This window comes from Arvicanthis niloticus, chromosome 7 (assembly GCF_011762505.2).
Source record: "Arvicanthis niloticus isolate mArvNil1 chromosome 7, mArvNil1.pat.X, whole genome shotgun sequence".
Taxonomy (NCBI): Eukaryota; Metazoa; Chordata; class Mammalia; order Rodentia; family Muridae; genus Arvicanthis; species Arvicanthis niloticus.
Genome location: NC_047664.1, coordinates 55004618 through 55025315, shown reverse-complemented (window position 1 = coordinate 55025315; position 20698 = coordinate 55004618). Strand labels below are relative to the sequence as shown.

Here is a 20698-nt window from a genome sequence, read left to right as displayed (position 1 = left end):
TTGAGGTGATAAGACTTTTTCTTCCAGCTACACAATAAAGAGTAGCTTGATATTGAGGGAGCCCAGCTGTTTACCAGGAAATACTCAATACTTTAGCCATTAAACAGTGCTTTATATAGTAGACAATATAGTAAGTAGTAAATTAATCTGGTTTTAGTAGTAAGAAATTAATCTGGTTTATGTCTATCATGAGCAAATAGAAATACAAAGTTTCAGATATATGGAAGAATAACTTAAAGATTCACATTTGATGGAGAAATTGGTTTCTTGGTGGTGTTGTGGAGTCTAACCCAGGACCTTATGCTTGCTAGGCAAGTGATTTAAAATGAGCTGTATTTTAGTCTTGTCGGTAGTTTTGGTCTAAAATCCAGTTGAAGCAAATAGAAAGATTCAGGTATCGGGTGAAAGAATTCCAGGCTTATGGGATAATGTTCTTTTCCCCCCTATTTTCTTTGTTCCCTTAAGGGAAAGGTTAGCTTTTAAGCCTTTAAATATATAATTTGTGTGTTGGTTTGAGCATGGCCAACCACAGTACATGTGTGAGTATATATCAGAACAAGTTATGGTTCACCTATTGTGTGTGTACATGCTGTTTTGAGACAGGGTCTCTAACTCTATAGCCCTACCTGTCCTTTGTTTTGCTCTAGAGATTAGGATTGCCTAGAACTGACTTTCCTGACCATGTGGAGCAAGTTAAGTTTTTTGCTTTAGAAAGTACCACAGTTTGTTTTTAATAAAACGTTGTAAAACATTTTAAGCATTGAACAAACTTATACAAGCATATTTATTTATTTATTTATTTATTTATTTATTTATTTATTTATTTATTTATTTATTTTGAGACAGGGTTTCTCTGTGTAGCCCTGGCTGTCCTGGAACTCACTCTGTAGACCAGGCTGGCCTCGTTGAACTCTGAAATCCGCCTGCCTCTGCCTCCTGAGTGCTGGGATTAAAGGCTTGCGCCACCACCACCCAGCTATATAAGCATTTTTATGCCAGATTACTTTAAGTTATTAAAGAACTAGATTATGGACACGGTATAAGATCAAAGGTGGCATTTTTAAACTGTCTTGCTTAGTGGAGCTACAAATTTGGGACAGAATTTGAGTCTGTCTCCTTTGCTTGCCTTGTATGTGGAACTTGGTGGGTTCTTCCCTTCTCCACTTATTCTGAGGAAGGTCAAATGGGCAACAGGAATGTGAAACTTGTGACTACAAGAATCTTGATGAATGTTTAGCAAAATTAAGAAAAGGGCAGATTCAGTAAAGGACCTTTCTTTGATATCCTTTAAGGTTCTGTTGATGAAGCAGAGCATGGGGATCTAGTGATTTATATAATTTCCTTTTCACTTTGAATCTTTTTGGTTATCTGATTAACTTTAGTTTTGGGATTTTAAAGGAGACTCCATCTGGAGTTGGTATATAAAACAAAATATAATTTTTGAGTGATATGAGTTTGTTTTGTTGACTACTGTTCTGAGACTCTACTGAGAATTTTGTCTGGTATATAATTTGAGGATAAGCTGCTAGGAAGCCAAGAAAAGGTAAAGACAAGAGGACATGGTTGAAGTATCTGATAGGGAAAAATGAATGGCAGTCTTGAACTTCATTGTATAAACTGCTCCATGTAAATCTTGAAGGAAATAGATTTTTAACAAATAGTTTTATACAATTTAGATAAAAATTTGTAGAGTTGTTTTAATATCAAAGATAAATTCTTTATAGGCAAGAAGATGAAAGAAGCCAAAAGATACTACCAAGCAAAATACACTAAGTAAGGATTTTGGTGTAGGGAACATTTAAGGTTGGCACAGAGGCTTATGATGTATTACCTAGCAAATTTAATACTGAAGTGCTAACTGTATAAGAATCTAAAGTCTGGAGCAAAAGCCAACAGGGCACTGCAACTTAACAGATGGGGAATTTGAGAACCACAATCTAGGGTCTTGAGTTGGGTCTCAGCCCTATTAGTGTGATAATTAGTTGCAAGTTTTCAAAGGAAAGGGCTGATAACTGCCTCAAGGATTCTGAGTATGTTAATCTGTGCAGTAATGACATATTGACCCTCAGATTAACAATGTGTAGTCAACATGGCTAATATTTGCTGCTGGTGGTAGTGGTAGTACATTTCCAGCTTGATATAGAGTAGATTCTTACTGCCCTAATCAAACTAATCTTAGCTTTAGTTTGAATGAAAGTGGTTTCCATGGGATCAAGTAGTTTTGAACTGTTTGGGAAGGACTCCTCCAAGGAGTGTTTGAGGAGGTGTGTCACTAGGGTGGGTGGGTCATTGTCTATCTCATGCCTCCCCAGCTGTGAGGAGATAAGAAAGATTTGAGCTGCTGCTTCTGCACCTTGCCTGCTGCCATCCACCCTGCCATGATGGTCATGGACTCACCCTCTGAAACTGAAAGTTGTCTTGGTCTTGGTGTCTTCTCACAATAATAGGAAAGTAACTGGTGTCTACCAGCTAAACTAATTTAAAAGGAGCTTAAGAAAGCAATGTAATTGAATTACAGTTGAGGAAGGTTAGCATGAATTAAAATTTGATGTTTGTCGTTGTGGAATGAATGTAGGCAAATACCCTTAGGGCTTGAGATAAGAGGTTTTTACAGGTCTGCTACTTCTTTAAACCACAATTGTACAATTTAAAAGTAATTTATAGTACTAAGCTCCATTCTTATTGAAGTATAGTATGTAAGCTAAAAGATTTAGTTTGATCTTTGTGTTATTAGGCTGGGGAGTAAAGAATAATTGCTTAGTTGAGAATTTAAGCAGCTGAGTGAAATACTGTTACTTTTCAAGTGGAATCATTTCTTTTAAATCTGTATGTAGGCAATGTTCTGTACCACTTATGGAGGTCAGAAGTTGGTTTCTAATCATTAGATTAAACTCAGGTCCTTAGTTTTACAAGGGAAATGGTTTTTTTCCCTCTGCAAATAGAATTCTATTGACTTATCAATGTAAGTGAACTTGATTATCTACTTATTTCTAATATCTATCTATGCACTTGCAAAAAAATTACTTTTGGAAGGCTCGCTTAGTTTGCACAGTGCCAGTGTTTGAGAAAATATTGCATAGAAATTACAACCTTAGCTTTCTGTCATGTTTTGGGGATAAAGAGTATTGCCTTCAAAATTTAGAGTTGGAGTTGTGAAAGTATTTAAAAATAATTTGGTTTTTGTTTGTTTACAGTTAAATTTTTAGGCTGTTTCTTGATTAGGTCCCCTAAATTTAAAGCATAGGCTAAATATATTTGACATAAAAAACTGGTGTGTTTGAGTAAACATTTCAGCCACGAATGAATGTGTATGTATATGTGTCCATGTGTCACAAAGGGGTTTGATGTTTCCTGGATTTTGCTTTGTTTTATTAGAACATTAAGGTACTTAAAATACTGCATATTTCAGTTTTAAATGAGCACCACATCTAGTATTTCTCATTGTAACTGTAATGTGCTTTACATTTTGTTATTGAACTTGATCCCCTGAAAATTACCAAAAAATATTTTTGATATACTGAGCTACCTTGAACTAGTAGTAATGTTACTACATTAGTAACTACTACTATATTACTACATTAGTTTCTACATTAGTAGTAGTAATGTTTTAGATAGATAGGTAGGTAGGTAGGTAGGTAGGTAGAGAGAGAGAGAGAGAGAGAGAGAGAGAGAGAGAGAGAGAGATAGATTATTAACTATCCAAACTTTGTTTTCTTTGGATATGTCTATAACATAGCCAGGGATTATTATAGACTGTTTATAAAGAGAATTAATATTAACAACAGAATATCTCCCTATAAAACTGTTTTCATATTCTAAGGTTTGCTTGAAGTTTTTGTTTATTGCTATAAGTATTTTAAGTTAGCTCATCAGAAGTCCCATATTTTTAATACATAGATAAGCTACAGTAAAGTTGAACTTCTCCCCAAGGTTTAGGGACTGTCTTTTATTATAGATCTGTTTTCTGCTAAATGAAAGCCGCCTTTGCTTTGTTGTGTGCATTCTTGTTGTCATCCAGAAATTTTTCAATAGCTAACTGCTGTATGCTAAAGAATATAAACATAAATAGTTAGCATTGTTGGGTTTGCATTTGTGAAAATGAAAATTGAAAATAGTCCGGAAAAAATCAGTAACTATATTAAACTTGAACACTTGGTGTTTCCTTCCTTAAACTGTAAAACTTATGTTTTGTACATCTGGAAACTAAAATATATGTAGGAAATTGTTCAGAGTTACATGAAAATACTAATTTATATTAAAGACTTCAGGATTCACACAGATGCTTGGTGTACTGAAACCAGTCTTCCAAGGACACCATATTCAAAAGTTCATAATGTCTTTCAGAAATGTCGATTCTTTATAATTTAAAGAATTGTATTTGTGTGTATTTGTTTTTTCTCTTTGCTGTGACCATATGCCAGACAAACAATGTGAGGGAAAAAGCTTATTTGGGCTTACCTTTTAAGAAGGAGTGGGGTACATCATGAAGAAGAATGCCTAGTAGTCAGAAGTGTGTGGCAGCTGATCATATTCTGTCTGCAGTGGCAAAGCAGAAGTTAAGCTCAGGTGTTTTCTAATCTAGGACTTCAGCCTATGGCATGTTTACACCCACATCTAGAGTGGGTCCTCCCCCCCACCCCCACTACTTTAAAGTTTCTGAAAACACCTTTATTGGCACACCCAGTAGTTTGTTTTTATAATCATTAGTTAGGAGTCACATACAGTTTATTGGTCTATGTTTTTTGTATATATTTGTTAAAAAATACTTAAGCTAGGTTAGTGCTATTTAACAATTCTGGCTTTTTGTTTATTTTCTGTTGCTTTAATTTATTAAATAATTATAATTGGAAGCCTGTTCAGGTTACTTGTAATATGTCAGCTTTGCAACTTTCTTATAAATTGAGATATATCTTAGAATCAGTGGAAGTCTTGTAATTGATAAGAGTTGGGTGTTTGTCATTTCCTGTGAATATTTGATATTGATCTAGTTTTGTATCATTTAAAATACATAATGTGAATTTTTGGAAATAACAGGCAGAATTAATATGCCAATTAAAGTACATTCAGAAATACAGGGTTTCCTATTGCAACTGATGGTTTAGCAATGTGTAGAAACAGTCCTGAGGTATAATGGGTATTTGAACAAATATGTTGAAATAAGAACCACTTCTTTCATGTTCCCCTAAAAGTTAAAACAAGAGTTTTGTATATATGTAAGGCACTTATTTGCATTTACTTTGTCACTTGGATTGCCTAGCTCATGTCAGTAACTCATCTGAAAACAAAATTGCAAAATGCCCTCAATAAGATGAAAAATTTCAAGGCATCTAGAAGCCATAGTGTGACTTACCAGGTACCGGGCTGGATTGCTAGGACATTTAGTCATTGTTATTGACAGTGATTTTTCTTTTATCGTCTTAAAATAAAATCTTGGAGTTGATTGCAGAAATGGTGATGGTTTATTTTGAAAAGAACACTGTAGAAACACAAGCTGTATAAATGGGGACCAGGTCTGATAACTCTTGCCAGCACTCAAGAGTCCAAGCCAGCCAGAGCTATGTAAAAAGTCCTTGCCTCAAAATTGACTCACATGCATGTAGTGAAGGTATACTTGTTTGCCACATGTTTTAATAAGTTTAGAATTACTCTTAAAGTAAATAAAGGTGGGGTCACTATGTTGTCTGCTGAACTTAAGAGCTTCAATAGATGGTATAAACTGAAGTCAGTTGGTTTATAAAAGGTATGGTTAGATTACAGCACAAAGAATCAAAATTAAATCATAAATAATGGCTTTGATTTTTGTTATGCCATTTACATTTCTAAATACAATAATGGCCGTTTATTTAACTGACCATGAAAGGAGATGTTAGCATTTTAAGGCATGCTATATTTTTGTCCAGGTGCCAAATTTAAGGATAGTTGTTGTGTATTAATGACAGCAGTGACCAGAGTGGAATGGACAGGAAATGGCTGACTTATACAATGTCCTACAAAGCACCCTTGATCTGATACTGACTCTACATGGTTCCTTCTGTAATGGTTGGATTCCATACTAAATGCCTTCTCTGAAGCCATACTAAGCCTCTTTTCTTTTCTTTTCTTTTCTTTTCTTTTCTTTTCTTTTCTTTTCTTTTCTTTTCTTTTCTTTTCTTTTGTCATCGTTTAGTTTGATGTTATTTGCTTTTGATTTTACATCTAAGTGTCAGCATTCTCACGGTGCTGATGCTGTTGGTTATTCCCAGAGCCTTTATGAATGAACTCATATTGTCCTTTAGGTCATTTCATTTGTGGTGTTGATGGGGGATAGTAAACTTGTGCTGTCAGCTCTTGTTACATTTTTGCCTTAAAAAATTTGGGTTTCATTCTACCCCCAAAATGTACATTGTTGCATGTAGTAAATTGTTAGTAGTGCGATGGAATGGAACAACTTAAAATGGTTTGTTTATTGGCTTGTTCTAAATTTTGGGGATTTTTTTTTTCTTTTTTTTTTTTTTTTGAGACAGGGTTTCTCTCTGTAGCCCTCGCTCTCCTGGAACTCACTCTGTAGACCAGGCCCTGTTTTTTTTTTGTTCTTTTGTTTTTTTTTTTTTTTTTTTTTGTTGTTGTTGTTGTTTTTGTTTTTGGGGTTTTGTTTTGTTTTTGGTTTTTTTAAGGAATTTTTTTTAAGCATTTAAACGACAAATTTAGTTTTAGCAGTTGTAGGAAACCGTGTGATCATTCTATGCCACAATTAGTTGTATAGTGTTTCTCAGTATATTGTAGTATTTGGTAAGATTTTATGATAATAGAACTTTTTAGTGTCTCTTTAAACTGTTTGGAAGCTTAATTTTTGCAGTTTTTTACTTATGTTAGGATAATTAGTTTTAAAATTACATAGATGAGTTTTGACCAATGTTGTCTTTGATTATAGGTATATGACTGACGGGATGCTACTTCGTGAAGCCATGAACGATCCCCTCCTGGAGCGTTATGGTGTGATAATTCTTGATGAGGCCCATGAAAGAACATTGGCTACAGATATTCTCATGGGTGTTCTAAAGGAAGTTGTAAGACAGAGATCAGATTTAAAGGTGAAGAAGTAACTTTTTAATTTTTAAATGTGTGTTTGTGTATGCATGTGTAGAAGTATGCACATAACTGTAGGTGCTTGCAGAGGCCAGAGGTACTAAGTTCCCTAGTATAATAACATGGTGGGAATACACAGGACCTTCATCCCCAAAGAAACACTTTTGCTTTTGTTGTTGTTGTTGTTGAGACAGGGTTTCTTGACCTGCTAGCCCTGGCTTTCCTGGACTTGCTTTGTTGACCAGGCTGGCTTCGAACTTGAGGAGTTTCCCCTGTGTATGCCTCCCGAGTGATGAGATTAAAGGCATATGCTTGCTTACTTACTTACACCCAGCTTACTTACAGTCTTGTAATCTCAGGGCCAAGGAGGTAGATAATGGGAAAAACCCTGTGCCTTGCTAGCCAGCCAGCCTAAAGACCTTAGCATTTTTTAGATTTTCAAAATGTAATGTATTAATTACATTAATAAAATGTAATTGTATCATTTAACAGCTCTTTACTTACGTGGTGTATAATGAGTATACATAGGCTCTATACATTGTTTACTTATCATATATTCTAGTATTTTTAAAATGTAAATAACTCAGCTGCATTTTATTCCTTTTCTATATTTTCGTTTTGTTTTTTAAAAACAGGATTTCACTTTCTAACCCTGGCTGACCTTGAACTCACAGTGATCCCCCTACTTCTACCTCTTTTGAATGTTAGGGTTTAATGTATGTGCCACGACACTGGCCTATATTTTTAATGTTTCTTTAAAGACTTTTTTTTTTTTTCAGGGGTGGTGGTGAGACAAGGTCTCAGTATGTAGCTCTGGCTGTCTTGAACTCATTGTGTAGACCAGGTTGGCCTGGAACTCAAATGTGCCTGACTGTGCCTTTCTAGTTCTGTTCTGGGATTAATGATGACATATACCATCACACCCAGGTTTCAAAGCTGTCTTTATAGCTGATAATATATACTTATAGAATAGTAACTACTTTTTTTTTCTTCTTTGAAATTATCTAGAAATCTTTAGAGATAAAGCTTGAAAAGTAATTTTCTGTTTTCCTCCTATAGGTTATAGTTATGAGTGCTACCCTAGATGCTGGGAAATTCCAGATTTACTTTGATAACTGTCCTCTCTTAACTATTCCTGGACGAACACATCCTGTTGAGATTTTTTATACTCCAGAACCAGAGAGAGATTATCTTGAAGCAGCAATTCGGACGGTGATCCAGATACATATGTGTGAAGAGGAGGAAGGAGATCTTCTTCTTTTTTTGACTGGTCAAGAGGTATCATCATTTGCTTTATGTAGTTTTTATGTAGAAATGTCCAATAGCTAGCAACTCTAAACTTATATGACCAAGGCTGGCCATATTTTTTTCATCTCAGTTCTTCCAAGTTTTCAGTGTAATTGTTTGAATATATGCAATATTTAACCACCTCTTTTTGGGGTGCATATTTAAAGGGTGAAGAAAGTATACAGTCGAAATGGTAGATGTTTGTAAATTCCTTTAAATATATGAGTACCTTTTACAGTAGAAGGTCTGAGTCCTATTCTAGAATGTCTGTCTTAAGTATGATCTGTAGATTTCTAGTTTGAAGGAAGAGAATTTGCTCTAAAACAAGTTATGGTTTCTGTTGTTTGACATAAGTGAAGTTTAAGGGAAAATACGATGTCTGCAAGTTCTTTGGGTCATTTAAGATGTAGGGTCAATTTTCCAGAGGAGTGTTTTATTGTCCAAAAGATCCCCACTATGATACATAATGGCGCCTAAACTGTGTTATGGAAAATTGAATCTCATGCAAACTGAAGGCACGCCTCACTGCAGCAAAACCTCTTTTTATTGTGTCTAACTCCTATAGAATTGTTAGCTGGGTGATATTTTGGCACATGCCATTCACTTAAGAGCTATGAATTTGGGATAATTTTTTTAATCCCAGGTTTTGTGGGGGTTTTTAGTTTTTGGGTTTTTTTCTGGAATTGTCCTTATGATTTGTGTCTTTGGACATGGTTTTCTTAAATACTGTTTACATTGTGAGTTTGAAATTTTTGTGTTCTCAGATTCCTGTGCATTGTTGGACATTTATCAGCATCCCAGCCTTTCATATTAGATACAGCAATACTTTTTAGGCATAGCCAGCAAAGACATTTAGATATTGCCAAATGTCTTGGGGAAAGGTATTTGTGAATTCCTTTCCTATAGACATTCCCTTAGTTCTTTTGTGAGCTAAGGTGTGTTGAAAATACAGTTTTTTGAATAGTCTTCCCTCTTTCGATGCTACTTAGCCTTTTTATGCAGTTAAAGTGGAAGATTTTCTATAAAACTTCTGAATGACTTGACTAGTTGCTTTTCAAATGGCATGTACACATCATTCATGCTCTAACCGTTGAAGCTAATACTAGAGGGTATTCATTTTGTCCTCTTGTGTTTGGTCTCTACAATTTCTAACTTCCTCTTGACTTAATCTACTCTGACGAGGCGTATTTGAATAGTATTGGAAGTTTCAGCTGATCTCATGGAGAGAACCAAACAGGCTTTTTTTCTGAGTCAGCTTAGTGTAATTCATTTCATTCATCGGGGAAAGGAAAGCAGTAAGCCTCATGTTTTCAGCTGTGTGATGGCATGTTGTGAAGTAAAATTATAGTTGTGAACTCAATACATTTTGAGTTTGAACAGTTTCAGGTGGTTTGTTTTGCATAGATTTATTTATTATGTTTATTAATTAATACATGAAATGTAGATGTTAGGCTTATCACTTACCTGTTAATGTGAGCTATATAAACAAATCTGAAATATTAGGAGTCTAATTTTCTTTATTTAAAATTTTTCCCACTCTGATCTTAATTCCGAATTAACATGCCAGCAGGGGGCATTCTGATCTACATAGAACATTTAAAAGCAGCCTTTTTTCTTAAAAAGACTAATTTTTTTCAAATAGATGGCATTGATTTTTTTTGTTTTCTAGAAACTTGAGATCTCCAAACAAACTTTGGATTCTTAGTAGTAATTTCCTTCTGTGAAACAACCTTATGATGCTTAAGAAAATTGCTATTTCTTAGTAGGCAAAAAAGATTGTTCTATCCAAGGATTTTATATTTTTTAAAGATTTATTTTAATTTTGTGTGTATGAATGCATGCTTGCATGTGTGTATTATGTTTGTGCATCGATATGTACCTTGTGTTCTCAGGGCAAGAACAGAGGACCAAATACACTGAAACTGGAGTTATAGGTGGTTGTGAGCTACCATATTGATGCTGGGAATAGCCAATACTTGTAACTGCTGGCCAACCTCAAAATTCACACACACACACACACACACACACACACACACACACACCCTTATTTTATGTTCATTGGTGTTTTGCCTGTATGTATGTTTGTGTGAATGTGTCAGATCTTGGAGTTACAGTTGTGAGCTTCCATATGGGTGCTGGGATTTGAACGCAGGTCCTCTGGAAGAGCAGTAGTGTTAACAGTAAGCCATCTCTCCAGCCACAAATTTTATATTCTTTAACACGGAAACTAATACAAGTTGGTTTAAAATCATTGTCAGGAAACCTAGTTTGATTAAAAACCAATTTACCTGAAAATCCTTTTTTTCTCTTAACAGTACTCTCTGAGTAAAGAATTTGTTACTATAGCTGACTGCCTAGTTAATAGATGAAAGATTGTTTAATAATTGTTTAATGTATTTTCAAGTTTAATTGCTTTGGCAAAACATTTATTGTCATCATCAGCCTTCCTTTCTAAAGCCATTTGCTACCTCCAGAGCTGCTGCTCCTTTCTCACATGCATTTAGTATGTCTTTCTTTAAATTTGTATGTGAATACAAATGCAGTGGATTAGTTTGCCATGGTGGAGAACATTCTGATGTGGCTCTAAGGCATGTGTGTCAGCATACTTATGAAATATCTGCTGATATTGTAAAGGTGCTTGTTCTTATTAGACACAATGAAGCAATTCTTCCATATAATTGCATTAGTGATATGTGACATTAAAGCCTAATTGCTGTATTTTAAATATCTAGCACATCAGTTTCTTTCAGATTGTGAAAATGAAAAGGTTATGAGTGCAGTTAAATATTTCTGGGTGAGAAATTTCAATTTTAATATAATTTGTTGAGAATTAGGATGTCTGAGTCTTTAAGAAAAGGGGTATGGAATGCAAATATGGTATTTACATATTTGGCTCAATACAGAAATCAAAATTTCTTTGGTTGTTTCGAAATCACACTGACCATTTTTTTAAGTTTTGGTTATCAAATTTGAAATACGTTATTCATGAATGAGGGCAGATTATAGATATGTCAAATGGAATGTATACAATGAGGATGAATTTTGTTTTCATACTCTAACATTTTTATTTTGTAGGAAATTGATGAGGCCTGTAAGAGAATAAAGCGTGAAGTTGATGATTTGGGCCCTGAAGTTGGTGATATTAAAATCATTCCTTTGTATTCTACACTTCCACCCCAGCAGCAACAACGCATTTTTGAGCCACCACCTCCAAAAAAACAGAATGGAGCAATTGGAAGAAAGGTAACATTAAATATTCTCTATAGTCATTTTATTGATAGTAGAAAACCTGTGAGATACCATCGTCACTCATAAAATAGAAGCTAGATGTCATGGTACATGCCTGTGATTCTAGCACTCTGTGGCAGAAGAGGCGGGATGATAAACTAGCCTAGGTTATGAATTCCTGCCTTTAAAAAAGGAGCTAGCACAAATTCAAGGCAGTCTTGCTTGATCTGCATAGTGAGACCCTGTCCCCCAAAAGAAAACAACAAAAACCCACAACCACTGCCATGGCCAAAAGCTATGAATGAGTAATTGGCCACACCGGAATAATCTACATTTCAGAAGTGAATGGGAAAATGTATCAAAGTACATGTTTGGACCCTTTAAGAAAACGAACTACTTCCTCCCACAGAGGCAGTTTGTTCTTAGCAGGTAATAGAGTGCTTAGGAGAGTTGGGGAAAGGGAGGGGAAGTTGGCCAAATATTGTCTTGTTAGATATGACACTCCAGAACTAAGTGACATTTTTTAAAGTTTGTGCTTTGTCCCCTTCTTAGAATTTTGTCTAAGAGAATAAAATTTTAAGTCGACAAGTGTTAAATGTTGACTCTATACAGAATCTGAAGCATTAATCACGCTGAATAAATACATGAATTCCTTGAAGGCAGAACCATATTAACATTCTTTGATAGAGGGATATGTAGTTTTCTTGGGTGAGGGAGCAAGGGCACTTCAACTGAGTCACTGTGCTCAGTACCAGTTTCAAAATAAGTTAAGATGTTAAGATTTAGGTCTTAAACTGTTGAAAAATACCAGAGCATAAATTCAACTTGAGAAAGTTCTTGCTAGTGCTTCATTGGGTTGAAGTTTTCATCAGTGCATTCTCTAGGACATCTTAAATCATTTCTGTGGTAGTTAGTATGCTGTCCAGGAAGAGCCTAATGGACTAAATTTGTGGTGAAAGTATTTATATTTTGTATATTTATAGTTTTAATTATTTCACCAAGCTCAAAGCTACGGCAGGATGTAAAAAGAAAAACTCTATAGTCTAGTCTGGTCTTGACAGTCATTCTATTTGAGTTTTCTTAGTGTTGGAATAGCATGAGGCACCATTCTAAGCAAAAATAGTTGGGTTCTTTTCTGTTGCCTAAGCTATAGCTAATTAATGACTATTAAGCCTCAAAATCTGAATTGCTTAGTAAAATGGGACATGGCCTATGTGGAGATGGTTCCATGGCTTTGAAGAGAGGGTTATTGATCCTGTTATTTAAAGATAGTTAACTACACAAGCTAGTAAATGTTTTTGAATTGAAGGGGAACACCCCTCATGTTCTGGTGACTAAAAAAATGAAAATTAGCTTAATTGAGGTAATTATTGTGAACAAACAGTATTCAAGCATGGCAAGCCAAACTCCCTAAATTGTATTTGAAGAGCAGTTAGTGAAGTAAATACTGGTTTTATTTAGATACAGGTTATTGACTATAACTTAAAGTTTTTCACACTGATGCCAACTGAGGGCTTGTTTTCTACTACAACAGTACCTTAAGATAGTTTCATAGTCCTGAGATGTTAACACTCTGCTAATTTTGAACACATATTATAGTCTAGTACACAAGTTATAGTCTAGAACAGGCATGCAGCATTCCTACTTTTTTTCAAGTAAATTCCTTGACTACTTCAGGATCACTGCTGACTAGTTCCTAATTCAATGGTGAACTGTCACATCTAGATCAGATTTACTACTTGCTTTACCTTATTGATGAGATTGCAGTGCAGCTCTATAAACCATCTCTTGCACATACTTATTCATTCGTTCATTCATTCATTCATTCTCTCTGTGTGTGTTGTATGTTACCTAGTTGCAGCTGCTATTTTCAAATTTAGTGGTTAAGTCTATAGAAATAATCTTAGTTGTAACAACTTTTATGAAAATTAGCAGTCCTTTTTGTTCCTAAAACTACCTTTTATGGTTTTTAAATCCTGTCTTTTCTGTGGTAGAGACTTCCGTGACTATCAAGCAATAGCGCCAGACTAGTAATGCTCAGCTGACCTTGTGGGATTTGACATATGCCCAGCAACAGATACTTAAGTAATGACATGGAGCTTGCTGAGTTAGCATAATCCACTTTCTTAAACATGGAGGCTCACATGTATATATGCATAGGGTTTTTTCCAGAAAATTTACAAATTATATATATAATATATATTTAATATAAATAATATATATATTAAAATTGGAGCAAGAAACTCTGCTCCATAGTCTTAGTTTTATTGGTGTTACTTGTGGGCATCATAATCTTTAAATACTGAGTTTTAAGGAAAAATATAATTCCCAAGTTTTAAGTTATGTACTATTTTAAGATGCATGATGACATTTTCACTACCTAGTTCCCTTTTTGCACACGCTGTGAATCTTCCATCTGTTTATCATGTCCAGAGGGTGTATGCTACTTGAAGATTATCAAGTGACAAACAGTGCTTATGTTCTAACATGGATGCTCATTTGTAATTCCTTCACCTTGGGAACATTGCGAAACTTTATCACATTGTATATTAGAAGAACCCTGTGAAATGTCCTTTAAACATAACAGAAAATAATTGTCTTGCTTCATTGTCTTAAATATATTCAGAACCATGATCTTTAAGAAGTCAAAAGTACACATGATTCTAGGTATCAGATCTCTAATCTTGTTGCTCACAAACCTGTATTCATTAGTCTAATATGGGGAGTTTTAAAAGCAAATTGATGCTTGGGGATTTTAATACCTTTGTAGTATTCCGTTTTGATTTCTATCTCTGATACTTGGTTAACTTTGTTCAAGCTATAACAAAACTGACTTTTTACAAGAATAGTGCAAATAGGTTGTACTCTGTTACCATTAATGTTAAGCGTTATATGTTTGTTTCCCTTCTAATTGTCGATTGTATAAATATGTGATCTATAGAAAGTAAAAATAACTTCTGCTATTTGTCAGTGTTTTTCTTACGTTGACCAGTGTAACAGACTTTTTTTTATATTAAATCTGAAATATTTATTGCTAGCTGTCAAGGTTTTCTGCAGTATTTTGGTAATCTTCCAGTTAAATATGAAATAAGTAATGAACATTTGTCACTGAATTTAAGGTTTTTGAATTAAGGTTGCTCTCTTTTTTTCTGAAGTAAAAGAATGGCAATGAATACTAGTTCTTTCAATTCTTGTGTTTCTATAGTCATACTTATATATAAGCCCTGGGCTAAGCTGACCCTCTGTTCTGGGAATTTTTGTCTTAACATTTAGGCTCTAGGCTAAAAAGCTATTTTTATCTTTAAGTAGAAGATAACCTCATTTTAAATCTCAAAGCATTTCTTTGTCATTTACACACACTTTCAATGTCTAACCTCACCTTCCAAATTATAAAAGCTATGTAGGAGCAGACTTTGATACATTAGTGTGAACTTCTTGCATATATGTCTCCAAATGTCAGCATTACCATCAAGAAATAGACATCTCCTTTTATTTAATATCATTTCCCAAGTAAAACCAGTTTTGTCTCCTCCTCCCTTTTTTTTGACCAAACCTATTTTTTTTTTAACTTGCTAGTCAAGCACTCTCTAAGCTGAGTGAGCCCCCTCAAACTAATTTCTGAAGACATTCTAAAAATCTAGGAAAAACATGCAAATTCAGCAAGACTATCATAATAGTATCAAGTACCATTCCCTTTTAGTAAAGTTTTTTTGTGTGTGCGTGCGCACGCGTGCTAAACTATGCACTCTTCTTCCTTTTTTTTTTGGGGGGGGGGGGGGTCAAGACAAGGTTTCTCTGTGTAGCCCTGGCTGTCCTGGAACTCACTCTGTAGACCAGGCTGGCCTCGAACTCAGAAATCTGCCTGCCTCGGCCTCCCAAGTGCTGGGATTAATGCACTCTTCTTCCTAAACCCTTTACATTTCATTGTGAGGATCTGCCAATTCTTACTGGATTGTACCTTGGTTTTGTTGGTTTTGTTTTTATTTATTTAATTTATTTTTGTTCACTCTGCCATTTTTTTTTTTTAAACTATTGACGTGTGGTTTTGTGTTATACATGTGAAATTTTCTTTGTAAATATTGGCTGAAAATACTGGAATACATGCTATGTGAACTTTGAAGGGATATTCAATCTAAGAGATTTTATAAACTGTGCCTAATAGTGTGTTTTATTACTTGCCTTTTGATGTTACATTTCTATTTGTATAATCACTGTGCTTTTGATAATCATGTATTGATAAAGAATTGCTATTTGAGATAAGTTGAAATGATTAATATTGCACTTTTATAAAGTTCGTCTTATTTACTAGTTTAAAAGTTCTTTTGTTAGTGACAGTAGGTTAAGTCGTGTTTATTTTGCTTGATTTTTGAACAGGTGGTTGTGTCAACTAATATTGCAGAGACCTCTTTGACAATAGACGGTGTGGTGTTTGTAATTGACCCTGGATTTGCAAAACAAAAGGTAGCTATGGCTGGAGCTTACTTTATATGTGAGCTGAGGTGCTAATGCTTGTTCATCTTGTGGCTGAAACAGTTTTTCAGGGTTACTTTCCTAATTTTGGGTTTCATTTTCAAATTTATAACAGGAGCCTTGTGTTCTCTCTTGCTCTGAGAAATTAATGCTCAGTAATCTGGGCCACACTTTTCCACATGCTCCAGTATAAAGTTTTGTGTTCCATGTATGATGATGGTGCCTTAGGCATGTGCTCTCATGTATGGAGAGAAGTGGTAGGTAGTAATAAAAAATTCTGGATCATACTTATGTAGGTCAGCCAACTGTCCAGAATTAGTTTCTATATTGTATACTGGCCATACTTTTGGAATACTTTAATCCTCTAGGGAAAGGAACACCAGTTACTTCTAAGAGAATAGTTGCTAAAATGTTCAAACATGTTTTAGATAAGTTATTACATTGTAATCTTTAGGTGTATTATTAACAGAAAACTTAAAGTGAATGCATGTGACATTTATTGCCTGTTCTTAAGAATAGTTAGTTATTGCTGTCTGTTTTTCTTTCCTTGGAGTAGGGGACAGGCAAAATTCTTCACTAAACAACATGCCCAAGTTTACGTTAAGAGAGACAGATATAAGCCATCTGTATGTTAGACATTTTTAGCTTCAGTCTTTTAGAATGGTAGTCAGACTACCTAAAAGAAAGGTAGGCCATAAGATGAACAGTGTGGAAGCTGATTGTCATGGTCAGCAAACTACCCGTTATTTGACATTAATTGTGGCCTGTGAGTGTTGGGTTGGGTTTAATTTCGTGTTTTACTGAAGAAAGAATAAACTTTCTTTCCCAATAGGTATATAATCCTAGAATCAGAGTTGAGTCTCTTTTGGTGACAGCAATTAGTAAAGCTTCAGCTCAGCAAAGGGCTGGTCGAGCTGGACGTACCAGACCTGGGAAATGCTTCAGGCTTTACACAGAGAAAGCTTATAAAACAGAAATGCAGGTAAGGAGTACTGCTATACCTTGTGCATTTAGAAGAGTAAATATAATGTTCTAGTTGAAGAAAAGGGACTTCCTTTATTTTAGCTAACATTTTTGAACAGTGGTTCTTAACCTGTGGATTGCAATCCCTATGGGTGTTCTAAGGCCATCAGAAAACATGGATATTTACATTACAATTCACAGCAGTAGCAAAATTACAGTTACAAAGTAGCAATGAAAATGACGTTAATGGTTGGGGGGGACGGTTTACCATCACATGAGGCACTCTGTTAAAGGGCCGCATCATTAAGAAGGCTGAGAACCACTGTTTTAGAGCCTTAAGTGCCTTACCTTTGCCCCAAATCAGTTATGGTATAGTGTATTGATACATCTGATTTATATTTAAGATTTCAAGTTGAGGTGGCTGTCTCCAAACTTAAATATTACAGAAATAGTTGGAAAAAAGGTATTTTTTTTTAAAAGAATAATCTCAAGTGTTTTTTTCCCCTGTGAGATAGTTATGTACAAGTTTTATATTGCCAAAGCAAAGATTAAGGGGGCAAGGACAGAGGGTATTATTACCATAACATGTGCTTTTACTTTTATTAGGATAATACCTATCCTGAGATTCTACGTTCTAATTTAGGATCAGTTGTATTACAACTGAAGAAGCTTGGTATTGATGACTTGGTACATTTTGATTTTATGGACCCACCAGGTATGACTTAAAACAGCATCTTTTATCAGCTCTGTTAACTGAAGAAGTTTTTCTTTAAATTTTATAGAGTACATATGCGTTACGTACATTTTATCTTTTGCTTCCATTATGCATTAAGATTGATTTTATGGAGTAGTTTTAAAACTTTTAAAATTGTGGCAGTTAATTAATGAGAGCAAGTTAAATTCTGGGAATTTAATTATTGTCAGAGCAAGCAAGTATAAAAGTTATATTTTGGGGCTGGAGAGATGGCTCAGTGTTTAAGAGCAATGACTGCTCTTCCAGAGGTCCTGAGTTCAGTTCCCAGCAACCACATGGTAGCTTACAACCATCTGCAATGGGTTCTGATGCCCTCTTCTGGTGTGTCTGAAGAGAGCAATGGTGTACTCATATACATAAAATAAAATAGATAAATCATTAAAAAAAGAAGAAAGTTTTTTTAAAAAATTTTTATTTCTATACTTCTATTTCTTCTAATTTTATACTTTTAATTTTTCATGGAAAAATAATTGTCTGCTGGCTTTAGTCATACTAACGATATCATTGAGTTGATCCTGGCTTCTAAATAAATTATAGGCATTTCCCACAATGCCTGGCTTGAAAGTCATTTTAATGTAGTATTGTTTCCTCTATCTGTATTAGTGAATTTGATGATGATTTGAGTTCTGAACTGGATCCAGTAATGAATGAAAAATGAAATTGCTTACAATAGTTTGTACTTTGTCATATTTTTGCTTACTTAAGACAACTTGTCTAATAGATTGCCTTTTTCCCTTAGCTCCTGAAACTCTGATGAGAGCCCTAGAACTTTTGAATTATTTGGCTGCTTTAAATGATGATGGAGATCTGACTGAATTGGGATCCATGATGGCAGAGTTTCCTTTAGATCCACAGCTCGCTAAAATGGTTATTGCAAGTTGTGACTACAACTGTTCTAATGAGGTCCTATCTATTACTGCTATGTTGTCAGGTAATAGAGGGAGAGGGACCAAAAAAAAAAAAAAAAAAAAAAAACAGCTCTTCAGAGTTTGGGTGGACTTCCCTTCTGTTGGTTACTATTATTATTATTATCATTATTACTACTCAGTATGGTAATAGATTTTACAGATGGATTTAAGGAACTTAGTTTGTTTCCTAAATATCTTTCATACAAAAGTAAAGTTTTTGTGCACAAAATATAGTGAAACATTGGCTCTATTGAGTACAGAGAGAAATTGCAATAAGAATAAATGCAATTGCAACTGCATTTTTTTCTTTAGATCCATTAGTCCTATTTTAAAGGTTTATTGAAAGTACACAAACTTTGTTGTACTTGATACTATTCACTGAGCCTGTGTTACATTTAAATTGAACCTTTTCTACATGTATGTGTATTCAGTGACAAACACGAGTTTCTGATTTAGTGTCACATAGAAGTAGTAATGTATAATTTGGGACTTAAAGTCAAAATCTGATTTTGATATTCTTTTACAATGGCAGAAAAACCTGTTTAAAGAAATCCTTTTTATAAACTTGATAATTTTTAAACATTAAGTGTTACATAGTGCTCTTTCTTAGTGGCAATAAAACTCTAATCTACCTTGGAAATTAGATTTCCAGAAAGGAGAAGAAATACTGCAACAAAAAGGTGGTTTTTTGTTTTTTTTTTTTTTTTTTGTTTTTTTTGTTTTTTTAAAAACAGCTAAAAGTAATCATAGTACTGTATGTACTACTAGTTTCAGTACTGGAGAGAACTGACTTAATTGTAGAGTGGTTTATCAGTTTTGATTACTTATTGTCATAAATTCAAAATTACGGAATTAGAGAATTAAGTTTTCTAAATTATAATTATGGCATAGTTCAGATGTATGGTATATTCTAATGGTGTGACTTTTACTTAAGAAGTAGCTAAATGTTTTCTTGCAGAGTTATGACTGATCAGACTCAGAGCAGATGGGCAGGGCAGTATCAACGTTTTAAATAAATTGTCTCATTTACAGAGGTGGTGGTAGGTTGTTGTCTGCCTTGCGTATATGTTCGTTACATTCTCCCAGTTGTATTTCTCCCAAAGACTTTAGTTTTTAGAGAAAAGGGCAAGAATTATTAGTGTGATTGTGTTATTTGCTAGGATTTTTTTTCTTTATTATCAGACATGGTAAACAGTACTTTTGTTGTGTTTAGAATATTCCTTTACAGTTGGTCATTCTGGTGAGATTGAACTCATCAAGCTAGATGTTAGTTTTCTGTGTACTAGAAATTACGAAAAGCACAGAATTTACTGGTGGTTGTCTTGACACTACTGAGAATAAACATACATATAGTGTTTTTTTTTTTTTTTTTTTTTTTTAACAAGCCATTTGTGAACAGTGTTAAAATTGCAGTGAAAGAGAAGTCAGGACAAAAAGCAATTAGAGCTTGTGAAGATTTTTTTTTTCCCCCCTCTTTTTCTTTCTTTCTTTTTCCTTTTCTCATTAGTTTGAGGTTCTGAGTTGAAAACCAGAGGCCTATGGGCTCTCATGTTAATGTTTAGAGCTGTGAGATGTTTCTGTACTTTTATGAGTTACCTTGCTTCAGTTACATTAAGCAAGACCTACAATGCTTACTGTGATTGCTTTGACATCTTTTATTTGGCTTCTTTGGCATCTTTAAGGGGAAAACTATACGGGAAAGAGTAATTTGATGCTGTGTTTGATCTCATTGTTGATTATTCCCATTATTTTCTATCTGAATGATTTTTACTGGTAAGGTTATAAGAGCTTCAAAATATATTGAACAGTCCCAAGCTTGTTCAGTATTTATTTTGATACTGCTTTTTATAACTATGGAATTGCTAACGTGAATTAAGGAAGGCTGTAGTTCAAAAAAATGTAGTGTATACTTTATAAGAACTTAACAGTTTGAATTAATCTTGAGGCTCTAAACAACTACTATAGTTCAATATTTTTATGACCCTTAAATATTGACTGTTTCAGACTAATTGTCAGTTCTTTA

At 34.3% G+C, this 20698-nt stretch overlaps 1 protein-coding gene across 1 annotated transcript in view; it reads left to right on the top strand.

The window, feature by feature from the left end:
* Dhx15 (DEAH-box helicase 15) overlaps positions 1–20698 on the top strand; it is a 40951-nt gene that overhangs the window by 11426 nt on the left and 8827 nt on the right. Inside the window, exons 4-10 of the mRNA XM_034508545.2 lie at positions 6911–7070; positions 8125–8343; positions 11428–11595; positions 15955–16041; positions 16883–17032; positions 17620–17728; positions 18507–18698. Of these exons, the coding sequence (XP_034364436.1) occupies positions 6911–7070; positions 8125–8343; positions 11428–11595; positions 15955–16041; positions 16883–17032; positions 17620–17728; positions 18507–18698 (1085 nt within the window). The remainder of the gene's footprint in view (positions 1–6910; positions 7071–8124; positions 8344–11427; positions 11596–15954; positions 16042–16882; positions 17033–17619; positions 17729–18506; positions 18699–20698) is intronic.